This window comes from Hippichthys cyanospilos, chromosome 12 (assembly GCF_059441005.1).
Source record: "Hippichthys cyanospilos isolate Australia breed blue-spotted pipefish chromosome 12, RoL_Hcya_1.0, whole genome shotgun sequence".
Classification (NCBI taxonomy): Eukaryota; Metazoa; Chordata; class Actinopteri; order Syngnathiformes; family Syngnathidae; genus Hippichthys; species Hippichthys cyanospilos.
In genome coordinates this window covers 16,048,576-16,074,244 of record NC_142380.1, presented here as the reverse complement: position 1 = coordinate 16,074,244, position 25,669 = coordinate 16,048,576, and the positions used below count along the sequence as shown (strand labels likewise).

At 38.3% G+C, this 25,669-nt stretch overlaps 2 protein-coding genes across 7 annotated transcripts in view; one reads left to right on the top strand and one right to left on the bottom strand.

Annotated features, from left to right (window-relative positions):
• ctnnd2b (catenin (cadherin-associated protein), delta 2b) overlaps positions 1-18,107 on the bottom strand; it is a 157,080-nt gene extending 138,973 nt beyond the window's left edge. For all 6 annotated transcript variants that reach the window (XM_088429149.1, XM_088429151.1, XM_088429153.1 and 3 more), the window contains exon 1: positions 17,833-18,107. The gene's annotated coding sequence lies outside the window, so the exon portion shown is untranslated. The remainder of the gene's footprint in view (positions 1-17,832) is intronic.
• A 3,121-nt stretch (positions 18,108-21,228) lies between these two features.
• On the top strand, positions 21,229-25,371 carry LOC148415101 (cAMP-dependent protein kinase inhibitor alpha-like). Its single transcript, XM_088429156.1, has 3 exons — positions 21,229-22,443; positions 22,942-23,132; positions 23,430-25,371. The coding sequence occupies exons 2-3, from the start codon at positions 22,970-22,972 to the stop codon at positions 23,501-23,503; spliced, it is 237 nt and encodes a 78-aa protein (XP_088285282.1). The 5' UTR covers positions 21,229-22,443; positions 22,942-22,969; the 3' UTR covers positions 23,504-25,371.
• Positions 25,372-25,669: the final 298 nt, after the last annotated feature.

The following is a 25,669-nucleotide window of genomic DNA, read 5'->3' as shown; positions in this document are numbered from 1 at the left end:
TATTTAAAGTGACACTGTGTAAGATTTAGCTACAGACAACAGGAGGAGGAGTGTTTATTGCTGCATTTACCATAATGCCCCTAAAGCTCCCACAGTCACATGTGAAAAATTACACATACTCACAGGGATATATGTAATTTATGGAGATTACGGTGAATGCTGCAATAAACAATCCTCCTCCCACTGTCCGTAGCTCTAACACACATGGCGACCTCCGGAGGAGTGCCACCACCCATATAATATAATTTAATGATAACCAGACCTTCAATTATATTTTAAACATACTTTTGGTTGTTAAGAACAGTTTTTGAAATTTATAACCACTTCCTGTATTCATTTTTAATGAAAAACAGACTAACTCTTACACAGTGTTACTTTAAAAAGAATAATACATTTGAAGTTGTTGTTTTAAAGTTATATAAATACGTACCATGATTTAATTGGGAATAGATTTTTCTCCATGCGGCCCGCAAAGTAAGTTGAGTTTGATACCCCTGCTCTGGATGGTGCAGTGGTTCTCAAATGATCTACCTTCAAGAGGAAAAACATTTTTCCCAATCTTCATTATGTCTTAAATTTTTAAACCATTCAAGTTAATTTCACTGAAAAATTTCACAGTGGACTTGTTTGTCGTCACTAAGATTCTTGGATCTTTTTTTTTTTTTTTTTTTAACCACCCTTTTAAAATGCCTTCTAAACAAGTGCTATCTTTAGCCCCAAAACAAAGAAAACCCTGCATTTTTTTTTCAGTTACAATTCAAAAAATACACAATCAGGTATTTGTGCTATTTTGGACTGTATTTAAAAAGAGTAATGAATTTGAAGTTGTTGTTTTAAAGTTCTATAAATATCATGATTTCATTGGTCCATTCCAGTTAAGGAACAGATTTTCCAACTTGCGGGCCAGCAATCTAAATTGAATTTAACACCTCTGCTTTAGGCAGTCTCCAAAAAAAAACCTCTTTTTTGTTTTCCCCTCAGTTTTATAAAAAGCCATTTTACACACCAAATGTGACATGGAGAGCGTTAATTGAAAAAGTGTTTATTTGAGGAGCCTTTTATTGCTAATTGCTTAAGTAAGAGTGGTGCTGCCCACTTTCTTGTCCATTGATTGTCAACAAAGAATCACATTGTAATACTGTGATTGTAGAAATATCAAGTTATTCCTTTTTATTTTTCTGTATGTGTTTCAAAGTGTTGCTTCAAAGTACATAGAATGACTATTTTGTAAATGGAGAAAGGCAATGTAGACAAAATGCCCAGTATTTTAGGGACTGATTTGTTTTGTACTTGTTTTTTCTGCTTGAATCTTGTGAGTCAACAAAAACAGGAAATGGAAAAAGCCAAACACATGGTTCCAGAACACATTCACTAGATTTTGAGTCATGTGATTGTCACTTTCTTTTGCTTTTGTGAAAAGGGAAAAACAAAATTAGAAAAAAATGAAATGACAGTGGAGTTATTTCTTTCACGGGGGGGGGGGGGGTTGACACTTCTTAAAGGCCCTGTCGCCTCGATCTCCTGCACCATCAGTCCAGTTATTTTCACATGTTGCTAGTTAAGCACATGAGCCTCATACTTCTGAGGTTGGGCGTTAAAATCTTGACTTCTCGTCTGGTGTTTTCTGTTCTTCCTGTGCTTGGGACTTTTTCTCTGTCTCCTTTCAACACTCCAAAATCATGTTTCTCAGATGAAGACTCTAAATTGTCCATTAGTTAGATTGTGAGTACATCCAGGTATCAGACATTAATTGTATTTTTTGTTTTGTTTTGACTGTAAGAGTAATAAACCGGTGTCATATATAGAGTAGGGTATTTGTGGATCCTCTCTTTTGTGTATTGTGAATTCCTCTATGAAATGTAATTCCGAACATGCATGGAGATGTAAATTGATGATTTGGTCCTGAATAGAAACGACAAAGCAGTATCTGCTACTGTTGACAATAACCCCTAAGTGCTTCTATTTGCACACTAATATGCGATTTATTCTGGACACTTACCCTGTTGGAGTGACCCTAATCAGAGAGTAAAAGCAATATAAATTATGCTTGGCATTTAAATTGACCTTGAATCCTCTGACCATCCGCTGATCTATCAAATCCAGTTTTCTTCCACGATGGTATCCTTTATTTAGAATTATAGCTTTGCTACAGTTGCGCTGGGTTGACAGAACAAGGGCAGCCCTCCCAACCACAAGGCCCATTCCATGATGAAGGCCACTATAGGCCAAACCGTTAACATATTTGTTGACATGTCAAGAATAAATTGGTGAAATTGAGTCAACCTTGCCCTGAAGATCTGTCTATCTTATCTATGCTTGTGGGATGCCTACCTTTTGCCTTCGGCCACCTGTTTATTCCATGGTATCGTAAAAGCAAACTACTCTGCACGATGAATTTTGTAGCCACACACGGGCTAAGAGCAAATATCAGCACACAAACAAGGGAAAGAATGCAATGATAATGGTATTGAAATATCCATACATCGATTTTCTGTATCATTTGGGGATGATTGGGAATGTGATTGTTTGCATAGCTGACGTTTGTGCACCTACATAATTACAGGGAATAATTATGGAATAAATTCTAGGTAAAAATACTGCTTTCAAAAACATATTTAAAGCATTTTTATCTTGAAACAATGTGCAATTTGTATCTTTATTATCTCCCTCCATTAACAATGTTCTTATTTGAGAACCACTGTCAGTGCCCTTCTATTTGAAAAACCAAAAAAGTGTGTTGGTTGTGATTATTTCAGAAATATTTTCCCAGCTCAAGAAAAAATGGTCCCTCTATTATTTAAAAAAAAAAAAAAAACATTGTTTTTTTATGTGAAATACTGAGACAGGACGAGGTGAAGGGACAACTTGGCTCTCTCGTATGATCTTTAAATAACCTTGAAGTGTGAGGACACAAATCAATTCTCTCCACGAAGGCTAAAATGAATAAGGGCACACTACGGTATTACTTTATTCAAATTCAGCAGTTGTGAGGAATTCCCAAGCCTCAGCTCACATTGAACATGTGCCACATGGAGCTGGGAAGTAATCGAGCAGAGTCTTCATTTTTCACGCAGACGCAATGCTTCGCTATGAGCCAGGTGCAGCCCAATCTGACAAACCCTTACTGGGCCAATTTTTAAAGGGCTGGGAAAAATAGCTATTTCCTTTGAGCTATGATCAGAGACTAGGAGAATGACTGTCTCTCAAAAGCTTGAAAGTCCTGTGCTGCTGAGTCATGCCAGTTATAGGAAGTCAGCATTTCAAAATGGATTCTTGAAAAAAAAAAAAAAAAACATGATTTTTAATATTACTATAAAAAGTTAGACAGGTGTTGTTTTATCGTCTACTGTCAAGGTTACTTGACAACACTTAGGACAAAGATGTTCTTACATTTAATGCATTTCAAATGTGACACCTTTGAGGAAAAACCTTTTTGGAATTTTTTAACGGAACTGCAATCATCATGTAGAACATTGCAATTGCAGTTCAATATACAATGAAAAAATGCATCTAAAAGTACCGTAATTTTATCATTTTAATCACGCAAACCATGTGTTATAATTGGACAGCCATGATATATGCAACCACTAAAATCAGTGATAGAATTATTAATCGCATTTTTGTCAAATTCACCCAAATTGAAGTAGAAAGGGGGGGTCGACTTATAAGCACCGTCTAATTGTACACGTTGAAATATGGTATTTTTCAAAACACAAAACAAAACCAACAGTATTAGAAAACATTTTTCCACATCCAAATAATGGAGATTATTTTTGCATCTTTTTGTGTAACTTTCAGCTAAAAACTATGACGGAAAGGTGGAATTCACTTCAAGTAAAAATAATTGAGCAGGGTGTGAAGTTTTGCGCTTCATTGCCCTGGCTCCTTTATTTGCTGACTGTGTCTGGTTAAAACATTTTTGCTGTAAAACTCTGTCTGTTTCCCACTCGTCTTACAAAATACAAGTATACCTAGTCATGATTTCAAAACACCACTTTTTATCAAGTCATTATTGTGTTTTCTTTCTAATATATCAAGCTTGGAATTTAAATCCAAATGAGCGGTTTGGATTATTACAAACGTTGTAAATGCAAAGTGACAAATGCACAAAGGAAAGCACCCACCATGCCAAGAGTGATGTGTTTCATGGCTGAATGGGACACCAAAATGCTGAGCAAACCTTTGAAACAATTACCAGATTAGTAGCTGTCAGGCAGCTGGTTCAATGGTAGTACAGTGAATGAAGAGGCTTTAAACCCAGACAATGCAGTGCGACACTGGCCAAAAGCCACTTCCTCCACTGCTCATACGCAACCGTTCACACATACGCATGTTTACAAAGGGATAGAAATGAATGAGTGTTGTGGTGCACAAATATCCTTTCAAGTTGGAAAACTTAAGAACTAATAAAGTGAATAAAACTGCTCATTTATGTCACTTATATTTTGAGGATAATGATATTAACTGAATGTGCCCTTGGAATGTGCACTTCGAGTGTGAAATCAAACATTCAGGTCAATCTTTTGTTGCAGACATCTCTCATTAATCTGAATGAACCAAGGTCAAATCAGGTATTTTTCTTTTGGAATGGATAGCTCTGTTTTTGCAAGAAAACATATGCCTCTTCAAAACCCTTAGCTCCACCCTTATCGTCATTGTAATAATATTCATAATGGCCAATGGCACAGTAGTGTATGTGTTGATGTGGTGGATTCATCTGCATCGGTCTATGCTGACGCCGAAGAATGAGCTAATCTCAATATGACAAGAAATGTGTCTGTAAAGTGTGCTGTAATTCTTCACTCATGCAACCACTTAAATGTATCAAATAAAAAGAAATCCACAATATTACTTCTTTAATGTATTTAAATTGGCAGAATGAATGCAAAACCAAAATGAATTCTAATTAGGAAAGGACTGTCACGACTCAGTAGGAGTTTAAAATCTTTATGATGCTTCCTTTCAAAAGATATATAGGCAAGAATGTTTAAAATGATGTAAGGGCAACAGAATAGGCTGTCAGACCGCTACTAATCCTCCAACGCCCACCCAGTCAAAATGACATTTGCACATATTTTCAAAAAAGACAAAGACACACAAGGTCATACACTTGTATGGGAGTGGAGCTGATACATGAAGGAACTTGTTTAGCAATCTTCTCGTGTCCCATCAAATCATCTTGCAACATTATAAAGAGAATACTTTTTTTTTTTTTTTAAAGACTGTGATATGTTACCATTCAGGGCTCTGTAGTCTATATAAAGTCTCATTACAAGTAATGTTGATACTGCACAGCAGTGGCAATCACTGGCTTGCCGACCTGGCTGCATAAAGCGAGTTAGATAGCAGTTTAGCTAGTGCTAAATAGTCATTCAGCCACTAGACCAAAACAGCACTTAATGGTGTCATCTTAATTTCATAATGCACACATTCATTTTTTTCTGAGCGGTCCATATTTAGCAGTTACTGTGTGTTTTTTTGTTTGTTTTTTTTGATAGTGTTGTACATTTGCTGAATTGTTGACATTTTTTCAAGTGAATGTTTTTGTAATTACTGCATATGTAAATAAAAAGTCATGTTAAATGTGAAAATGGTATGTTAACTGTAGTTGTGTTAGTTTCAGCCCATCCTTTAAAACTTAGCAAGGTAAAAGTCATAATGTGAAGCCGGATTGTGACAAAAACTTTCTAAACTGGTCCATGACACAAAAATGGTTGGGGACAACCTGTTATAGTGGATACATAAGCTAACTAAGTTTAGTAGGTTCGCTCTTGTAATTTCAATATTACATTACAGGACTTTAACCTTTCTGAGATACAGCCTCTTCTTGTGTCCAGTTTTGTGGACATTTGTTGTCAGTCTACATTATATATTTTTGACTCATTTGAGTCGTACTGTGCTCATTCGAGAAGTACTTTGTAAGGATGTTTGGGAGGAATGCATTTAACTTTGCTCCCTTGCTGAGACAAAATGGAGTATACAACAAACGTGAATAGGCTGCGTCTCAGGAGGATAAAGGAGAAAAAATATTAAAAGAAGGCATATTTTAAAATCTGTAAGAAATTCTGTTGTAATCAATATAAACTTACATTAGAAATAATGTTTATACTGACATCAGTTCCATAGCAAGTAGAAGTGACATCTTCAGTACTGTAGGCTTGTCTTTGAAAAATTAGCAGTAAGCAGAATACACCCTGAACCAATTGCCAGCCAAGCGTAGGACAAACAGACGATAAAGTCATATAAGGATAATTTGGAGTGTCAAATAACTTAACCCTGCAAGTTTTAGGGATTGTGGAATGGAACCAGAGTACCCAGAGACGGCACTGGAAGAGTATGCAAATTCTACACAGGAGGACCAGAGCCGGGATTGAACCTGCGACCTCTAAACTGTGAAGAGGACGTGCCAACCAGTGTTCCATCACCCTTGCTCTATTATAGCCAATATAAATTTTCAGTACAAGCAATGCTTGTACTGTCATCTGTGCCTCAGGCTCAGGGGAAGTGAAATGTTAGATGCACGGATCAAGTCCACCAAGTCAGTACTTCATCACGACTATTAATACTGCTGCTACTTTATTACTTTTTATTACCTTCTTGCCCCCATAATAGGCCACTTTCACACTCTCATGTACATTTCTAAATGCTCAACCGAAAGCTAAAACACAGCCGACATAGCAAAACGCACCAAAGATATTTCAAACAAATTAGTTTTTAATGACTAATATAAGATGTACTGTAGCTATGGAAACCCCTGAAGTTTATCATTAGCTTTGGCTAAGGCATATTGGTTATAAATGCAGTACCTACATATTTGTATGAAAAACAACGACCAAATTAAAGCTAGCCTGCACATGCCACAAATTAGTTCATTCCTGAGCAAGTTGCATGTCAGTGTCAACATAAACTGACACTACCTTGTACTGAACATGTACTCAACAACAGTGTTGGGCAAGTTACTTTAAACCTTTAATGCATTAGTTATTATGTATTACTGTCATTTCAAAGTAATTAGCTACATAACAATTCGTCTGTACTTGAAATGTCAGCTAATAAACTACTATTGCATTACTTTTATATTACTCTCATCACCATAACTGGAAATATGGATTTGCCTTTTTAAATGGTGCTCAATACGCTTATTACACGTCCAGTGGAAGGTTGGCTTGAGCCAAAATAATCAGTACAAATCATTTCATCGTTTCATTCGTTAACCTTTAAAGACAAGATACAAAATTAGACTCACTGCATAGTGATGCATTGTTTATGGTTTAGGCTGAAAAAGTTACTGCAATTCACAATTTCAATGTTAATATTCAAATTCAAGTTGAGATGGATAGGTTAGGGACAGATGTTTCAAAAATAGATGGTTTTAATAGGGGTAATGTGAACAGCAAGCCTACATCATCGTTATTGTTATTATCTTGATACATATTGACCACAACTATTTATAGACTATTTTTTATTTGTTAGATTGCAAGTTGCTGGTGAATCCACTGTGAAAAGCGGCAGCCTATCTGCTACATATGACATACTCTGCCACGAGTCTCCTAACCTCTTTAGGTGAAAGTGGCACCTCTGAGCTGGAGAACAATCTTTTTGCCTGCTTTGTTTTATCCCCGCTCTCAATCCTTTGCTTGTTTTTCGCTTTTCGCTAACTTCACGTTACTATGGTTCCGCTCTATATAGTTTGTGAAATTACTGGTGCTATTTGGAGAAAATGAACAGCTTTTTAGGTGCCTCGTACAAAGTGCACCTAACTACAATATTCTTCTTGTCCTAATCTGTGACAAACTAAAAGTAATGGGTGTATGTCCATCTTGGGTACGTATTGTCCATATTCAGTCTGTCATCTGCTGTCGCCGTTCTCCTCTCTGCTGTAGTCTGTACTAATAAACGAAAGTAAGCATTTTGCTCCGGAGTTGTCTCTTCCTATATTGCGGTGTTTTTGATTAATTTTGGGGAAAAAAAGATCGCTCTCAGGTTAAAAATGCATTGTAATAGATTGTGTTTCTCTCATTTGTACCAAGTAAACTATTTTTTTTTTTTTGGTGTGTGTGTGTGTGTAATGCATTACACTACCGTGTTACAACAGAAAGTAATGCATTACTGAAATTACTTTTGTAATGCATTACTCCCAACACATTTTAGTGCTAGGATTAGAAAGCAGATTCTTGGCTTTGACAATTTTCAACCACAGTTCATAATTTGATGCAGGTATTATGCAACCCATCCTTCCAGCCACGGTTTTTATGTACACTTCATGGCCCTCTGATCTTCTCCATATATAAAAACCACATTGTCATGACAGCAGGGTCTTGCTCCTGACAAGCCCTTAACAAGGGTCGGCCTTGTTAGAGCCCAAACCGCCAGACCGCACCTGGCTGACATAACAACAACCAGTTGCCATGTCAACCACAACTTGGCAACGGCAACTTGGCAGCTCCACAGGGAACTGATTGGTGGAGACATTTCGTGAGAGGGGATAGAAGCGAATTCGTATCCTCGGGTAATGAAAAGTACACAAAAGGAGCGCATCCAGTGTCTTATTTGTAACCCTCTCACTTCTAGTAGCTGATTGTTCACGACCTAGAAATTAATCTCAGGGGAGCGCCCGATCATGGTTGGCGCTAACTGGAAACATGCAAGTTATATAAGTAACAGTGATTTATTCATGGGCTTGCATGAGTTCACGTAAACCTCCAAGGACATATGTTGCAGTTGCAGTAATAGGACAGCCGCAAAGAGAATTAATCTGTGACATGCGTCATATCGGATTGACTTCTCCAGAGGAAAGAACATCTCATTACTCCAAACATTTCTCCCTCCTTTCCTCCTATCATGAGTGAGCTCCCCGACTCCTCAGTGGAATATCAGGTAGGAGCTCAGGAGCTAACGTGTAAACAGAGAAGGGAGGATTGAGGACCGAAAGGTTTGCAAATAATTAATTGCGATTCACCCAAGGTCTTAGAACCTCACCAGAAGGACGACCCACTGGAACAATGATGTTAGCCGTGTCATGTGCTTGGCTTAGCGAAGGGATGAAGATGTACCAACCGCTTCATCCTGTAGTCCCATTGTCACAACCCATCCTGTCCTGAAAGCTTTTCTGTTTTTTCCATGTGTTTTACTTAACTCTTTCAGTGCCAAGTGTTATCTGAGAAGGCAACCCCTAGAGTGCCAGACGATTTCGAGCATTTTGATGCATCTTTCGAGGCCGACAAAATATCGCATTATGTGTCTATGTAGACATTAATGATACCATATAAAAGATTGGATTTCATTCTTTATCTCAAAAAAGAAAGTAAGATTAAGACTTAGTCGGTTTGTTACCCCTTTACTGGACACAGTGACCGCTTTCGGCCGATAGTCGAAACAGGCAAAACAGTAGAAAGCAGCTATAACAGCCATTGCCTAAATTCAAACGAACCCTTACATTTCTCTAAAATCCAGAAAATTCTAGCCTGTTTAGGACTTAAAAATAGAAAAACATTTGCATGGTAAAGGTTGTTTTTATCTGTTTGGACTATAGGCCGAAAGTGGCCGCTGTGCACAGTAAAGGGTTGATTATCCAACCAGCCATCCATCCGTTTTTTAGAGCCGCTTATTCCCACAGGGGTCGCAGGCTTACTGGCGCCTATCTCAGCTGGCTTCCGGCAGTAGGCGGGGGACACCCTGAACAAGATATTCTGGACAAAAGGAGAAAAGGAGCTTTTTGTGAAAAGATGTATTTTCTGCACAATGGTGATTTAGACACTAATATTCTTTTAGCAGCCTCGGAAAACATCTCAACAGTCCTTCCCTTCAATAAAAAAGAACAAAAACAGTGAAAATGCATTTGCGTATATGTATAACAGTTTGCATATGTACATAATTACATTACAACAGTGCTTGATTGGCTTAATATTAAGAGGAGCGCTGGCCACGAGTCTCATCTATCCATTCATTTAAAAAAATAAAACATAGTTGATGAGAATTATTGTCAATGGCACAAAAAGTATTTACCTGACAAAAATTCTCATCCACGGTACTGAAAAAGTTGATGCAGTCTCACATTCATTTGCCTGCCACAACCAATTGGGTTGCAGACACAAGATGACCCAAACAAACATAAGTACAAAGCAATTTTCAAAGCAAAGGACAATTCTCTCACTGCGAACCCACTATCACAAGTGACAAAACGACGTGCGGCAAACAATCCCGTCGCTCCTCTATAGATCGTTTTTGCTTCTGTCCCCTTTAGAGATGAGGAGAGGACAGAAAACCACTCAGGCCTTCCAACAAGGAGGCAAAGTGCAGCTGTTATTTCCCATCATCCATTAGTGAACTAGAGTGGTGAGTGCATGGAGAGCAAAGTGATTGGTGTCAGTCTGGCACCTGCATACAATTGCATGCTACTATATGGGGTGCAGTCAATAGATAAGGTCCCTAAGTTCCTAAAGTTTGTTACATGGCTACGAGTACTCTAAATATTTTTTGCTAAGGGTTAGTAAGTTCTGCCAGCTGCCCAATGTATTGTAATGATTTAATTCATTTTGCCTCATTAGCATATTTTGTATTAGAGAAATTTTAACGGAAAAGTAATCGAGTTGTCGAGTAACAAAAGTGTTATCGTTCTAGAATTAGGCTAACAATTAGTTTTTCAACAGCTAACTGTCAGAGCGTTGGCACACTTTTTCAAATGCAAGGCGAGGCAAGGCAGCTTTATTTATACACCACATTTTGTACACAAGTGCTCCAAGCAAGTAAAGTCACACGGGTGTCAAACTCATGGCCCAGGGGCCAAATTTGGCCTATCATGTCTTTTTATGTGGCCCACGAAAGCAAATCATGTAAATTTCAATAACCCTTATTAAACTCATTTAACTTGTTGTGCATAATAAATCAGGAGTTCTCAAACTTTTTGAAGTCAGGGACCCCTTTTAGAAAACAACTTTTCCAAGGCCACCCAATGCAAATATTTGCAGGAAAAAAGAAAAAAAAACCTGTGAAATATATCATTTATTAGCGTTATTAAATTTAAAAATATTAAAAAGTGCTCTTTTTATTCAGTTGGACAACAAGTATATTTGTTACCTTTCAGCTGTACTGAAGTTCAGAAAACAAAAATTGCAAATTGCATGCATTCTTATAACAAACGAGGTAAATTTCCAAATATTTAGTTAAAAACAGCATTATAATATAAAATACCACTTTAGCTTAGCTGGCTTCATTTCCTCATTAGCAAGCAGTTGCAGACACAAAACGCGATTTGACAAATTTAAAAATTATTTAATTAAATATATTCAATCATTCAATGCCAGGTACGTATTTTCATGTTTTTTAAGAGTCCTGACAATTGATACTTAAGTACATTAAGGACACTAAGGATTAATTTCTAAGTATTAAATCAATACTTACAGTAAGTATCTGGGATTTAATGTCAGGACTTAAAAAAACTAAAAATATGTCCCTAGCATTGAATGCGTTAAACTGGTCGGTTGAATTGGTTGCTTTATTGAAGAACAATAAATACTTTCACAATTTAATATAGAATAACATGAAATTAACACAAATACATATTTTTCATTACTAACCCAAATTATTTCACGGACCCCCTACCGGCAGACCACAGACCCCACATTGAGAACCACTGGAAGAACTAATAAAGTTGCGATTTTGCAATATTCTTTTATCTGTTTTTTTACAGTAACTTCAACAAGAATTCAACAAACACTTATCCTTTACTTCTGATTTCAAAACTGCAAAGCCATTACGACGATTTAAAATGGATCTGGTTTCCTCATCATATCGGCCCAATGGGGGAAGTTGGAGCCACCAAATGGCCTGCGACAAAAATGAGTTTGACACCCTTGCCCTAAAATAACTCTACCAACCCTGAATGCAATAAATCAGATGATGTCACGACTGGAACATCAGAACATTCCCGCCGACCATCCTTCTACCCGTCTTTCAAGGTTATCAGCAGACTATAATGGCAAGACATTGGATAGTTTATCTAAAATAAACAGTAAATTGTTTAAGCCAAGTGAAATTCAATAAATAATTGTTGTCTCTCAGATTAATGTGTTAGTTAGCCACTTAATTATATGAAGTACAGATGTACCGCAGCTCGTCACTGGTGCCAGCCATCTGTATGATCTTGTTACATAACATTTGGAAGTATCTATAATCCATAGTATCCAGGGCGGAGAACACACAACATCATCAAGGACAGGACAGACCCACAAAATGACCTGTTTGAAATGCTGCCATCAGGCAGACGCTACAAGAGCCTGAGGGCCAGGACTGCCAGACTGGCAAACAGCTTCTACCCACAAGCCGTCCGGATTCTCAACAAATCCCTCACAAACTAATCTGCCTCCTACTGCATGAATAAACAATATCTTGCACTATTTTTTTTTTTGTTATTTTGCGCTACACGATATTCTGCATTACATTATTAGCTCCATTGTCTCCATTGTTTGTTGTTTATTGCTATTCATTTATTACTCAGTTACGGAATATCACTGCACGGGGAAGTGAACAGAATAAGAATTTCATTGTAAGGTACAACTATTCATATTACAATAAATATCTTGAATCTTGAATTGCAGTTATTGGGAGGAAAATGTTTCCCACAGCAAAAATTAGTTGGAGATGCATTATACAAAGACGTCACTTGTGTTTGGCCAAAAAGCGTATGAATCTGATTGAAAAGTTAAAGTTGGCACGATGCATTCTCCATTTTATCCCAGCAAGAGAGCAAAGTTAATTGCATTTCACCCAAACACAAGAAAAGTTGTAAACAAACGCCTTTAAAAAGACATCTTTTTACAGTCTCAAATTGTTGGTAAAGTAAAAGGCTGTCTCTTTCAACTTGTTGAAAAGATGTCTTTAACAATTGATCCTTCACATTGTTGGTCACATGTTGGTCCTGTAGCCCATTTCTTAGCAGTTGTGCACCAATTCGCCATTGGCACAGACCTTGTTCAAGTTCTTTCTTAAAAATCAACTGCATATGACTGTTCACACCAATCCAAACAAAATCCTAGAATTCTGTGTCAAAATTAGAGGTCTTACCCACTGGAATATTCAGAGGCATTACTAAAATGTATCCAACCTAAATGTACTGGCTACTCAATATATATAAAATAGTCATGCTTTCCTTACTGGGGTGTTGGCAACACAGATGGCACTGTGGAATTGTTTCAAACGTTCCAAAAGATCGATTAACTTTTTGACTCAATCGTTCCGATTGATTCAGTCATTCCAGTATTGACACAACAAGCTTAGAAGAAGTAAACAGAAATTGAGGAGACGACGACAAACACCCGGACAAGACACAAGTGTTGCAGGAAGCTGATTGGTTCACACAGGGAAGGGGTTGACAATCAACAGCAGATATAATCAATTAAACAAGACACGAACGCAAAAGACACGAAAACCACACCAAAATATGTAGGATCGGAGAAGTACTGTATGGAAAATAAAAAGATTTAGTATTTGCCATCATTCACTCTATTAAAAAAAAACCTTCTTGATCTTTAACTGAAGATAAATCATTTTTTATCATCAGAAATGAAATATAGAAATGTTTTGAGCAAAGAAATCCTAATGTGAAAATGTGAGATTTCACTTATTAAGATGCATTTTTTTCTCAAGATTTTTTTGCTGCACTAGATGTGTTTTCTCTTTATACAAAAAAAAAGAATACATTTCTCATAACAAGTCTTTTTTTTTTTGCTTTAAGATGGACTTTTTGCAGTGCATATGAGAAACACACAGCCAAAAGCAGATGCAATATGAATAATGAAACAATGCTGAAAGCTCAGCATTTTTTTAAAAGAAAAACCATTAGCTCCAAATAACACCAAAACAACAATAAAGGTCTCAATTTGTGTGAATTGCCGTTTATGTAAAACAAAACGAAATAAAGAAATTATAGAAAGGGAAAACTGTGACTGCAAAACCTAATTTAGTGTATTAAAATAATTACAGCTGCAAGCAACAACGAATGGGCCATCACAAGTTTTCATGGCGAATCCTCATAACACAGGCTCATCTTGTTTTTGTTGTTTTTTCTTGAAAATGTTAGTGAGATTATCCAGCCAAGTCAATTTTCTGACGCGAGGGGAAGTGGGTACATTTAAACAGACGGTACGTGCATGACCTCGGCTCTTTCATTCATAAGTCAGTTGCCATAACAACGTATGGCTCTATTGGACGTGAACATTTGGATGTATTGCACTGTGCAGCAAAGTGGGGACTAGCAACCAGCCCTCTTGATGCCTTGTAGATAGGATTTTCCCCTTTCTCTTTTCTTGCACTGTGCATCTCAAGGGCTGGTTTCACAATACAGTAACATAAATGATTTTGCTGCTGTTTGATGCTAACTATATGCTGTCAACTATGATCACAACTCCGGTGCTTCTCTATAACTTGAACGGTGAAATGAAGAATTTGCAGCACAAGCGCACTGCACGGTATACGGCCATTAGTGTTGAGAGACTTTTACACAGATCATCCTAGTTTATCATGTTTTGTTTCACTGAAACGTGGGGGAAATTTTACAAAATGCATCATCATCCTTTAAATCTTCTACTTAATGAAGTCTGTTGAGGCTGCAGCAGCTCAGCCGTTGAGGATGATAAAGGACAATAACATGCTCTGAGCAATGCTGTGAGATGTGGTACGATGCATCGCTTCCTCGACATTTCACCAGGGACTTGGCTGATGCTCGCTCCACCATCCACAATGAATCTTCTGCAATTATGCTTAGGAAGTGAGAAGAGGCTGAGGTAGGAGAGGGTGGGGCACCAGTGTTCTGGATGAGGCTTACTGTGATGCCGCTCAGTGTATATCTGCAGCAATAGAGTAATCCCTCGTTTTTCACGGTTAATAGGGACTGGAACCCCCCATCCCCACAGCAAGTGAAAAACAAAGTGCATGTGTATGCGAGTACCTGATTTTCTTTAAGTGTGAAAAGCATTTTTTTTTCATATTTAAGACAAGTATTATTGCACGCTTAAGTTATTAAACCTTCTACAGTAACTGTACTGTTATCGCTTCCCATCCCTTTGGCTGAAGTCTTAAGGAGAGGAGTTGTAATCTACTCATGAAGCTCACACACACTGTGAGGTAGACTCGAAGGAAGAGCAGTAAAGAGCAGCACGGCACCAGAGAGTTGGAAAGCCCTTACCTAGATTTGTTTCGTAATAAATTGGATTTTCAAGTTTAAACTCTGATTGTTATCATGTTTGGTCAGCTATAGGCTTCATTCTAATTAGACTTGTGGACACCGCTAACATAACCACGGCTCTCCATGAAACTACAACTAGGGAATGGAAGGGAAGGCATAACAGTAAAATTACTGTGTAAGGTTTAACAATTTAAGATTTAAGTAAATATGTGTACTGCAGTAGTTTGACATTTGATGAATGTAAATGGCAAGTGCATTTATAGTTAACTCATCTGTCTGGCATGCAGGAAAACGTTCACATCGCTCTGCAATATAGGTCTTTTTTTTAATTAAAAAAAAATCTGTGATGCACTGAGAGCACAAATAAGCTAGGGATCACTGTATTTGGGTAATAACGCCTCTGGTCGTGTTAAATATTGTTGAATTAAGAACAGCATCTCTTTGTTTAACCTGCATGAGTTGAGATGTTCCAACTGACTTAAACGAATGTGGTTCATGTCTATGGCAGTCTCTTATAATGGCCAGGCTTGGGCACCCTTGTGTTTTAATTAGTTCACAATTTAGCATGTAAATTACATTTTTGTGTGGGCTTGCTTGCCATAATGTCCTAAAATGAAATTGCATGGCAAAAAATAAATATCTTCTACCCACTTTAGCAACCAGGTTTTGCTTGATTGCTTGCATTGGTGATGTTTAACAAGAACTGCAAACATACCATTAAAAAACACAAAGAGAAATAAATTAGGCAAGACAGAATAATCAGAGACATTGTGAATCAATGACCAATTAACTGTTTCCAAAACACAACAGAGACAAAAAACAGATGCAGTAATGCAGACATACCTACTAAGAATTAAGGAGAAAATTGTCTACAGTACAGTTCTTTAGTCAGGGAAGCACATAAGCGGTGAGCAAAACATAAGCGGTGAGCAAAAAAAAACTGGCAATTGAATACGATAGTCCAGTTCAAGTCTGAATACGTCAGACCAGCCTCAAATCAAAGGCAAGTCACAATACCTGCTTCTGAGGGATAACTTCTAAATAAAATTCTTAGTAAAGTATTGATGTCAAGACGGTTATCTCTGTGTTACGTGAAAGTGGTTCATGACGCAAAAAAGGACTGGGTGCTTGGAATCACAGGCTGCCATTCTGCGAGTCAGAAGTGGGTTTATGTGTCAAAAAGCTGCTATTTTGTAAATGAAAAAAAAAACATATCAACACATATTATCAATAAACCTTGTCCATAAATTTTTAAGTTCATTCTCAAGGGTAGTGGGTAGGAAAAAAATTGAGTCCCAAACAATTTCTGATGCTTAAATGAGAACTGCGCCAAAATGTTTGTGTATCCCTGTCTAAAGGATTATGGAGAGATTTATTTCTTATACACATTATTATAAAATTGTTGCATCATCTAATGTATGCTGTTTCCTGAAAGTAGTGTTTTCAAATCAATGTTTGTCATGGGCCGCACATCATCCTTGGGTTTCCCTCAGAGGGTCGTTATGATGGGGAACTATTTAAATATATTATCAACTCATCATCCAGACAACAAATTGATGAATAATTTTGAAATGACAGGTCAATGAAAATAGTTTCAACTGCTGTTCCACTCATTTCAAGAAGGGCTTTGATTTAAAAAAAAAAAACATGAATTACAGGCACATGATTTGCTCATAAAATGAAGTGGCATGCCAGGTCCGGCCTTCATGCCTTGAGTTTGACACCTGTGCCGAAAGCATTATCACCACAGTCCAATCCAGTGATTTTAACTGGGAACAACAACAAATCCACATTTCTGCCAGGTCACAGAACACAAGTCCACTACAATAAACCGGAACAACACTAAAATACTCCCTCTGAAACAGTAATCTAGAGAATTGACAGGATTAAACACTCCACTGTGTTGAAGAGAAGCAGCCCCGTCAGAAACACATTTCCATTTGTTTTTTACACATTTGACTCTTACACATGGACTTGAAGGGAGGCAGGCCCCGACTGGCGATGCAAGCTGGCTGAAAGGTATGTTTGCATCCTCCTCGCAAGGCTCATGTCTGAACCACACAGCGACACTTTCATCGTGTCTACACATCGCGTTGTAAACGGCAACGCAGAGCCATCGGGGATGGGCACGCTAAACCCCTGTCACACATTATAATCTTACACTATCACCTCAAATTTAGGTCAATCTGGAAGTAATTCAGATTTCGCATTAGAACCCCCCGCCCCTCCACTCTCCACTCCACACACACACACACACACACACACACACGCACACACACCCCTATACGCAGCCTTCGACCCGGATGCATGGATGGATGGAGGGATGGAGCTGAGCGAGGGAGGGATGGACGGATGGAGGGCGAATCAATCTGAAAAGGGGGTTTCCATTTTCTGCCCACGATCGATGCGAGCGCGCCACAGCCCCCAAACGCCTAATACGAGCGAAATCCACGTGAGTACCGCTGTGGTAACAGAACGACAACATCTGGCGGACAAAATGAACGCATGTCTCATCAAAAACACACCTTCCCAGCCGGCGCTCACGTTCTCTATGTTTTTTATGCTTTTTTTTCCCCCCTCACGCACACATGTGGATTTCGCGATGAAGAAATGGAGACCAAGGAAACTGGGATGACATTGGGCTTGCTTACTGTAAAATAAATTCCCTCGGGGGATGGAGGACCTCTTTTTCGCCTCTCGACTTCCCTCCTCTCCAGCGTGGGAATCCGAAATTTAAACCATGCAAAACGGGATGTGGGTCGTTCCAGCCTCTGAGGTATTTTGGTCCCGCGCGGAGTGTGAAAGATGAAGGCTCCCAGCATCCGAAAAGGAGCGAGCCAGCTGTGGGGAGGAAATGAGGGAGAGGAGGGAGGAAGGAAGGAAGGAGCGGCGGGCCGGAGCACTGCGCACAGGCGCGAAGGCAGAGGCACTCACTTGTCTCTCTTTTTTTCTTCTCTCTATCCTCCTCTCTCTCCCTCTCCTGCTTGCTCTCACTGTGTGTGTGTTGTGTGCGTGTATGCGCTTCACAAAGCAGCGTCCCTTCAACCCTGCGAGACAAACCGACAGACACTTTCGGTAACAGTGGCAACAGCGACATCCACTGGTAATGAAAATAACATCGCCTATGGAAAGTCGTTTGAACATCTATTTATTCAATATTAGAACAGCGAAGGTTATCCTTCTTCAGGTCATTTAAGCTACTGTATGAGTAGCTGTGTTTCCAAAACACAACAGCGACAAAAAAAAACAAATACAGTAATGCAAAATAATATTTGATAGCCATTGCCTATCAAACAATCAGACAACCAGTCTCCTTTCATGGACTCAAGGGTATTTAGTCATTTTAAATCATTAATCAAGGATCGCAATTGTTGTTGATTTGTGTTGTGATTAGTAGTAGTAATAGTGAATGATGTCATTAGTAGCATAGCAGCACAGCTATAATATGCCTGAATTTCCTCACAAGGACAAAGCAATACTAGTTAAGTTAGATATACGTTTCCGGCATCTAGTAAGAAAATTCAGCAAGTAGAACGACTGTGTTTCACTAAGTGATGTTTGTTTGTTTTCTTTTAACATGGAATGCTCTTTACATTGTACATATTAGTATATAAGAATTTGGTTTGGTTGGACAACTAAAGTATACGTTAAAGGTCAAGTAAATCTAATGGCATTTTTGTGCTACTACTTGGGGTTTCCAAAGTCGTGTGGTGCGTTACTCTCTCATTTGATGAGGGGAAGTCAATTGACACTCACAGTTTTAGCATTTTAGAGTCTTTGGGTAACATAAAATGCATATATTTGGAATTCCCAAGTAAGAACACTAAAACAAAAACTACTACTACTACTAATAATAATAATAATAATCGAAAAAATCAGGTTAATATCTTGAACATGATGTTCTTTACAGCAGCAACACTATCAACACAATCACAATTCCATAAGATTCGAAAAGATGGTTGCAAAGGTGTGGTAAAATGATAAAGGAACAGTTTTCCTGGTATCTTGACAGAAATCAACCTTTAATTAACGAAACAAATAAACGCCAAACCAGCTAGGAACAAATATTTTATTGGTGGGATTCAATAGACAAAAAAAAAAAACAATTGAAAAAGTCAGTAACCCTGTTGAGTTTTGTATCTAGACTCTGCTATATCCCTGGCTCAATCTATATTAGTCTTTGTTTCTGTGTTTTCATCTGTGTTCAACATTTCTTTGTTCAGTCATGTGTAATCCTTTTCCAAATGCCACACTCATAGGCATCAGTGGCAAACTGAATCTTGCACACATTGTTCCCAGATGCACTGTTTGCTTCAGTGCACAAGAAAACCTCTTTGGGGGTTTTGATTATGTACACCCTTGCTTGGCCCTAACTGCATCACCGAGCTCAAATCATAAAAAAATATTGTCTCTGAAAAAAATATGCACTGTCTCTCTCAACCTTATTGAAGGCTTCTCGTGTAAAAAAAGAAAAAACTCCTTTAGAGCTCTTCTGTTCACCAGTCTAGCCATTGCTGCCTAATGACCTGACATCTCAGTGGGGAGCATTAAACTTTCATCTGAGCTAATCTAAAAATTGAAGTCCCCTTAAGCAAGACGCTTGCCTGCACCAGTGGAGCTGCTCAGATTCCCTATGTAAGACATGCGGTTCTACTTTGAAGCAACTTGAAGATGTAATAGCTCATATGTTTAACATTGTGTTAAAAGGTGAGCATGCTCAAAGATGTCACATGTAAGAGAATACAAGGAGCAAAGTCTAGACACAGGAATCATTTATTGATTTCCAGTTCTTCCCGTCACTGAATGTTTGCATGATTTGATTGGCACAGTTTTGACTGACAGATGGTCTTCTTCATGCGAGCTTCCCACCACTGGAGAGCACCACTGGATGGGCACTGCCTGAATGATTTTCTGTCAATCATAAGTCACACTCACACTTACAGTACTTACAGTACATTGAATTTGAGGTAGAATTACAATGGCAACGTTCACTTTTCTTGTCATTTAGTTTTTGGTTTTTTTAATATTTAGATTTTTTTCCTTGTGATCGTGGCATTATCACTGTTAAAATGTTTTAATACTATCCTATGCTTGGCCACAAAACACTACATATCACAAAAATCACATTATTGACAGTGTCATGCTGATTTTTGGATTGCATGCACCGGTAATTTGAACAGTGAAAGAACTGACAATTTTGACACAAAACTATCAACTGCCATTTGCTATATATGGACGATAATTCCATTTTTGAGCACAACATTGACTAATATCCCTCCAAAGATTCATCTAAATAACTGAAAAGGGGCCTAACCAAAAAAATGCTAACATTTCGCAATGTTAAACCTGTCTTCAAACTCAAGATGTTGTTTACTGAGGATGATTGTAGACACAACTAGCGTTGGTGCTGGTATTAGAAGCTTCTGCAAACTGCTGCTTTTGTAAATGTTTGTATAAATATCAAGAAAACAGAGAAAACAAAGACTCCATTCCTGGACACTCAGTAACTGCTTACTAGTTTGTGTATCCTCCTACTGTTGGGAGTAAAAACATTGTGCTGTACGATTAAAACATGCATTTATTTTTTATGTTAGTTAGTCTAAGTAGACATATGAAAATAATGTAATTTAGGTGTTTGCTGTTACTTGAAGATCGGTTCAGTATTTTGAAAGAAAAGATGCGCAATGAGTGTTTCAGCACCATGGAGAGTTCCAAGGAACGACAAGTGGGGAGCTTCTCCCCACACTAAATATTCCTGCAGTGTGTTTGACTGTCAGTGATTCCCTGCGGCGTAGCAGTGAACTCATGGGTGTTTAAGTCCCAAGCAACATAAGCATCCCTCAGGGATTGTCGCATCTGTCCAACCACCGAGGGCTGCCCACCTCAGGAATACTTTAGGCAGGGAGGGGAGTGTTGTCCTAAACACTTAAACAGGTCGACTGAGATGAAAACACGTTTTCTTTCCTGTCAATATCTTCCAAAAGTATCCTGCTGGCACAAGTCTGTCTGTCTCCCAATTGAAGGTGGTTTTGATCCCCGACCACTGTGAGACTTTCAAAGTGTCATGAGCAAGACACTGTGAGTCATCAGTAGGTAATTAAGTAATTTGTGTAAATAGCATTGAGTACTAACAGTAGAAAAGCACTATACTGTATAAGTGAAAGTCCATGTTTGCAAGCCACAAGCACAATGACATGAAGACGTTTCCACAGCAACGCACTTCAGAGGCACATTCTGTTCATTGGGGGAAGTGGAAATATGGCTATTTAAAGGTCAAAATGGATGAAACCTTGCGATTATATATCGCTCATACTGCAAACACAATTTGCACTGATTTCTCTGTGCATTACAAACGTTAAACAACCGTATACATAGTGGACCGCACTTTTATGACATGCAGACGTGATTTTACTAATGTTTTATTATTAGGTTATATAAACGGTAATATCAGCTCTAAGTGCAAGTAAAGTACAGAATAACAACTGCATATGTTTTAATGTAACACCAGATTTTAGAATACATATAAATCAAATAACTTTTTTCATAGGAGGGGTCTATATCTTTTTATAAGCTTTACGGTCGCATAGTTGCGTCACTGAAGAGGCGTAATTGCTGTCTAACAAGTCTTTCAGCTTTTGATACTGTTTTTCCCCCTCGGTTTACTTTCAATGGGGTATTAGACATTTGTGAGTGCAACAGTACCATCTTGTGGTTTTGTCTTGTACCTGCACAATATCATCACACAGGGCTCATCGACCTCGATTATTTTGTCCTTATTTGTTTTCAAGGTATTAATACACTCCATTTGGCAACGTTCTTCTCTACGATCTTCCCTTAGCCTAGTTCCTATCATGATTACCGTACTACAACATTTCTTTACCAGATGACAGTGAATGCAGCACCAGTCCCACTCTCTGCTCAGGCTTTGTGCATGTCACCCAATCGGCGTTCACATTGAGCTATACCGACAAATCATTGGCTGCAAAGAAGGAAGACGCGAAGACAGTGGAGTGGCTATCAGCAGGCATCCCTTTCTGCAGCTAATAGATTCATATAGTATTTTTTTTTTTATTTTGATTTGAGCGTTAGCATAGTCTAAGTTAGAGCTAGATATTATATTCCGTTGGATGTTTGTTGTATATAGTATTTTTTGTGTCATTTTTTAAAATTTTATTAGACGTTTGTACATGATGTCGGGCCTGCGGTGCCGTTCAGCCACTGAATTCACTCTCCTGAGCAACTGAGCTGGTACGACTCTGAAGGTAAGTGAAAGCCGGCGTGGGACACAATAGGATTACGTCATAATGCAATGGGAAGCGTTATCAAAAATGGACTAGCATTAGCCCACGCTTTAGGCAGCAAAAAGAAACAACTGAGTTGTTCTAAATCACCAACACGCAAGATCATTCGGTTTGCATTAAAGGCACGTTTGGTAAAAATGAGTTGGTTTTGTTTTTTTCTTTGTTTGGATCCACTTTATACATATACTGTTTTTAGTATTCAGGGTCTAATTAATTCAATTTGTCATTCGTAGCTAAATGTTTTTTTTCTTTTACTATGGTTTGAAATGCATGTATGAAATAGAGGTACATTTCCCGTCTTTGAAAGGTTACACTAGTGTACTACTACCACATGGGCTATTTATTTGACATTAGGGTCAAGTATCTGTGATGTCTCTGGGTTTAAAATATATTGGTATGTTTAACTAAGTCACAATGCTGGAAATAATTTGAGGTAAATTTGAGCTGCTCTTCCTGTAGGTGTGGCTGTCTGAATGATGATTACGCGATGTCTGATGTTGAGGTCACGTACGCCGACTTCATCGCATCTGGCAGGACGGGGCGTAGGAACGCCCTCCATGACATCCTGCAGAGTCCTACTGACACTGAAGGCCGAGAGCTCACCCTTACTTTGTCTCTATCCCAGCTTCACCTCAATGCAGGAGGAGGAGGTACCGTAAACTCGATTAGTATCCATTTATTCTATTCAGAGCTTTGGACCTGTCAATTCAGTCTTTAATATTTTCACTCCATGCGAAATATTTTTCCAGTACGACCCTGTATGTTAACCCTTCTCGTACCATGCCGTCATCACTGAAACGCAATTTGTTCCTGTCACGGGATTTAATAGCATTGAATTAGGTTTGCTGATGCCTCACGTAGCCCCTGAAGTTCCTTCATGGACCCCTATTTGCGAATCACTGATTTAGTCGGAGGATTACATAGAAATGTCTTTCTGTTACCTTCAGATGCAAACGACACCGAAGACACCCAAAGCTCATCCTCCTCGGCTCAAAGAGAGGCAGCACAGAAGAACAGCTAACCGGGCCCATTCACCCACAGGGGATCACGACATTGCTCGCTTGATTCCTGAACCTGTTGGCTCCAAACTCTTTCTTCACACTTGGCGGGTAGCAGGAGGTTAGCACAATATTGATTCCGATACTATTGATGAGACTCGTTAGTCACTCCAGAACCTAAGGTTTTAGGTTTTAGGCAACGAACTGGAATTTGCACCTTGCTCACGCGCCTTTTGTGCACAACAACAACAGACGTTCCAGCGTGTGCTTTAGAGTTCAAGTGAAATGAGATGTGGTTGTTGTACAAACACTTTTTTTTTTTCTTCATTTAGTCAGTTAAGTGCAGTGCTAAAAACACTGATGGTGTGGATGGAAAAGAGAACCTCTGTTACTTCTGTAGTTGTGCAAGCAATTTGTGAGCCCACTGAGACGTGCTAATGTAATGGGTCGCAGTGGAGCTAGCATGTTTATAGAGGTAGTGATGCAGATGGGCATTATATTGCCAGTTAATGGCGTGTGCTTCCTTGAAATTGACAGTACTGTTGAGACTATTGGACTGGCTGTAATCAGGACTGAAAAGACTGTGAAGAAACATTGGCCTTTGGATACTTGTCCATTTTTCGACGACGAAATTGGACTCTCATATAGTCTCATTGATGCGGTTTAGTATAAAAGTAAATTCAGTAAAAAAGCCAAGTTAAGAAGTTAAATTTAGACATGTAATGAAAAGGGGGCCTGAAAACTATAGTAGCTTACCTTGAGAATCACTGTTGTACAGTATTTAATCATGACGGAAATTTTGGTGGTGTGGTGTGACTGTTGGATCACATGTTACTGAACTGTATCCAATTACCTTTACAGTCTCACAATTTCCCTGCCATTTTAAATTATGTTCTACAAATCATCCTATTTGCCACCACTTATGGAATTCTTGAAGTTTTTACTGCCAGGTCTGTGATGTAGAATAGAGAATGCAGCTAATCCCAGCCAGCAGCTACTTTAGCTTACTAGCTACCCTTATCCTAAAATAATTGCAAATTAGATGTACAAAGAACAATTTACAACTCGTCTCTTCAAATGTTTTGTGTTTTTTTTTTTGTACAATGTATTTTGTTTTCCACAAATTAGCCGACATGGACACTGAAATAGTTATAAATACTGTATATACTCTAATACATGCAGTCCCGTTACTTTTATTCATTTTGCATACCACTGAATTGAATTAAACAAGGACTGTCAGATTAAGGCTTGTGGCCTTTGTGTTCATTATGCTCGGGTAAATACTTTTTTTTTCTTAAATACTGTACGTTATTAGGTTCTTGCTCACCAAAGACAACATGACCAATTCTCTTCTAACTTTTGGCAAACACATAAGAAAGTGCATTTCTCATAACTCTGACCTATTTATTTCATGTAAATAATTATGCAATTTTGTGTGGCGCTTCTAGTAAGTGAGACATGTTCATGTGAAAAAGGCCCACTATATTCCTGATACTATGCGTGGTAATGGATATATCCCATAATCAACCTTAATAAAGGAGCATGTACTGTATTTACGTTGCAGTTTTACAAACTATACTTTCCTGTTTTTGTGAATATATACTTGTTTATATAGGTTTCCTCCATATCCATCCATCCATTTTTTTAGCCGCTTATCCTCACTATGGTCGCGGGTATGCTGGAGCCTATCCCAGCTATCTTCGGCATCTGATCAGGTTATTTGTACGCTACAATGTGACCATAGTGACGACACTGTGTTAACCCAGCTCTTTATAAATCAGCTTTTAGGAATGTGAGGCGCATGAGTTTGATAAATGTCCTAACTGTGTACCGTCTGTGACCTACTTTCTCCACTCTGTGCCAGAGTAAAATAAATGACTCATGGAATTGATGTTTTATTGTGCTGCTTCAACAGGTTTGATACAGCCTTACAATATTGAATATTACCAGTCAAATAAAGATATTAAATAATGAGTTGATGAAACTGAATTTTACATTCAACAATGATAGTGTAAATTGGTCATCTGTACTATCTAAGGCAATTATTATAACTGTATTAAAAACTGAAAAATTTACTAATTTTCTTTTTTTAAACCCATGGGATATCATGGTTTTTCACTGCATGTAGCAGGTCTCCATCTCTATCACGATAAGTAGTTGTTTATTACTCTAATAGGCAAAAACAAAAC

What these genes read in the sequence shown, in the direction of transcription:
- LOC148415101 (XM_088429156.1), top strand. Translation starts at nt 22,970, where the DNA reads ATGTCTGATGTTGAGGTCACGTACGCCGACTTCATCGCATCTGGCAGG. An exon ending in CCTCAATGCAGGAGGAGGAG is followed by an intron (nt 23,133 to 23,429) that starts GTACCGTAAACT and finishes TGTTACCTTCAG; the next exon opens with ATGCAAACGACACCGAAGAC.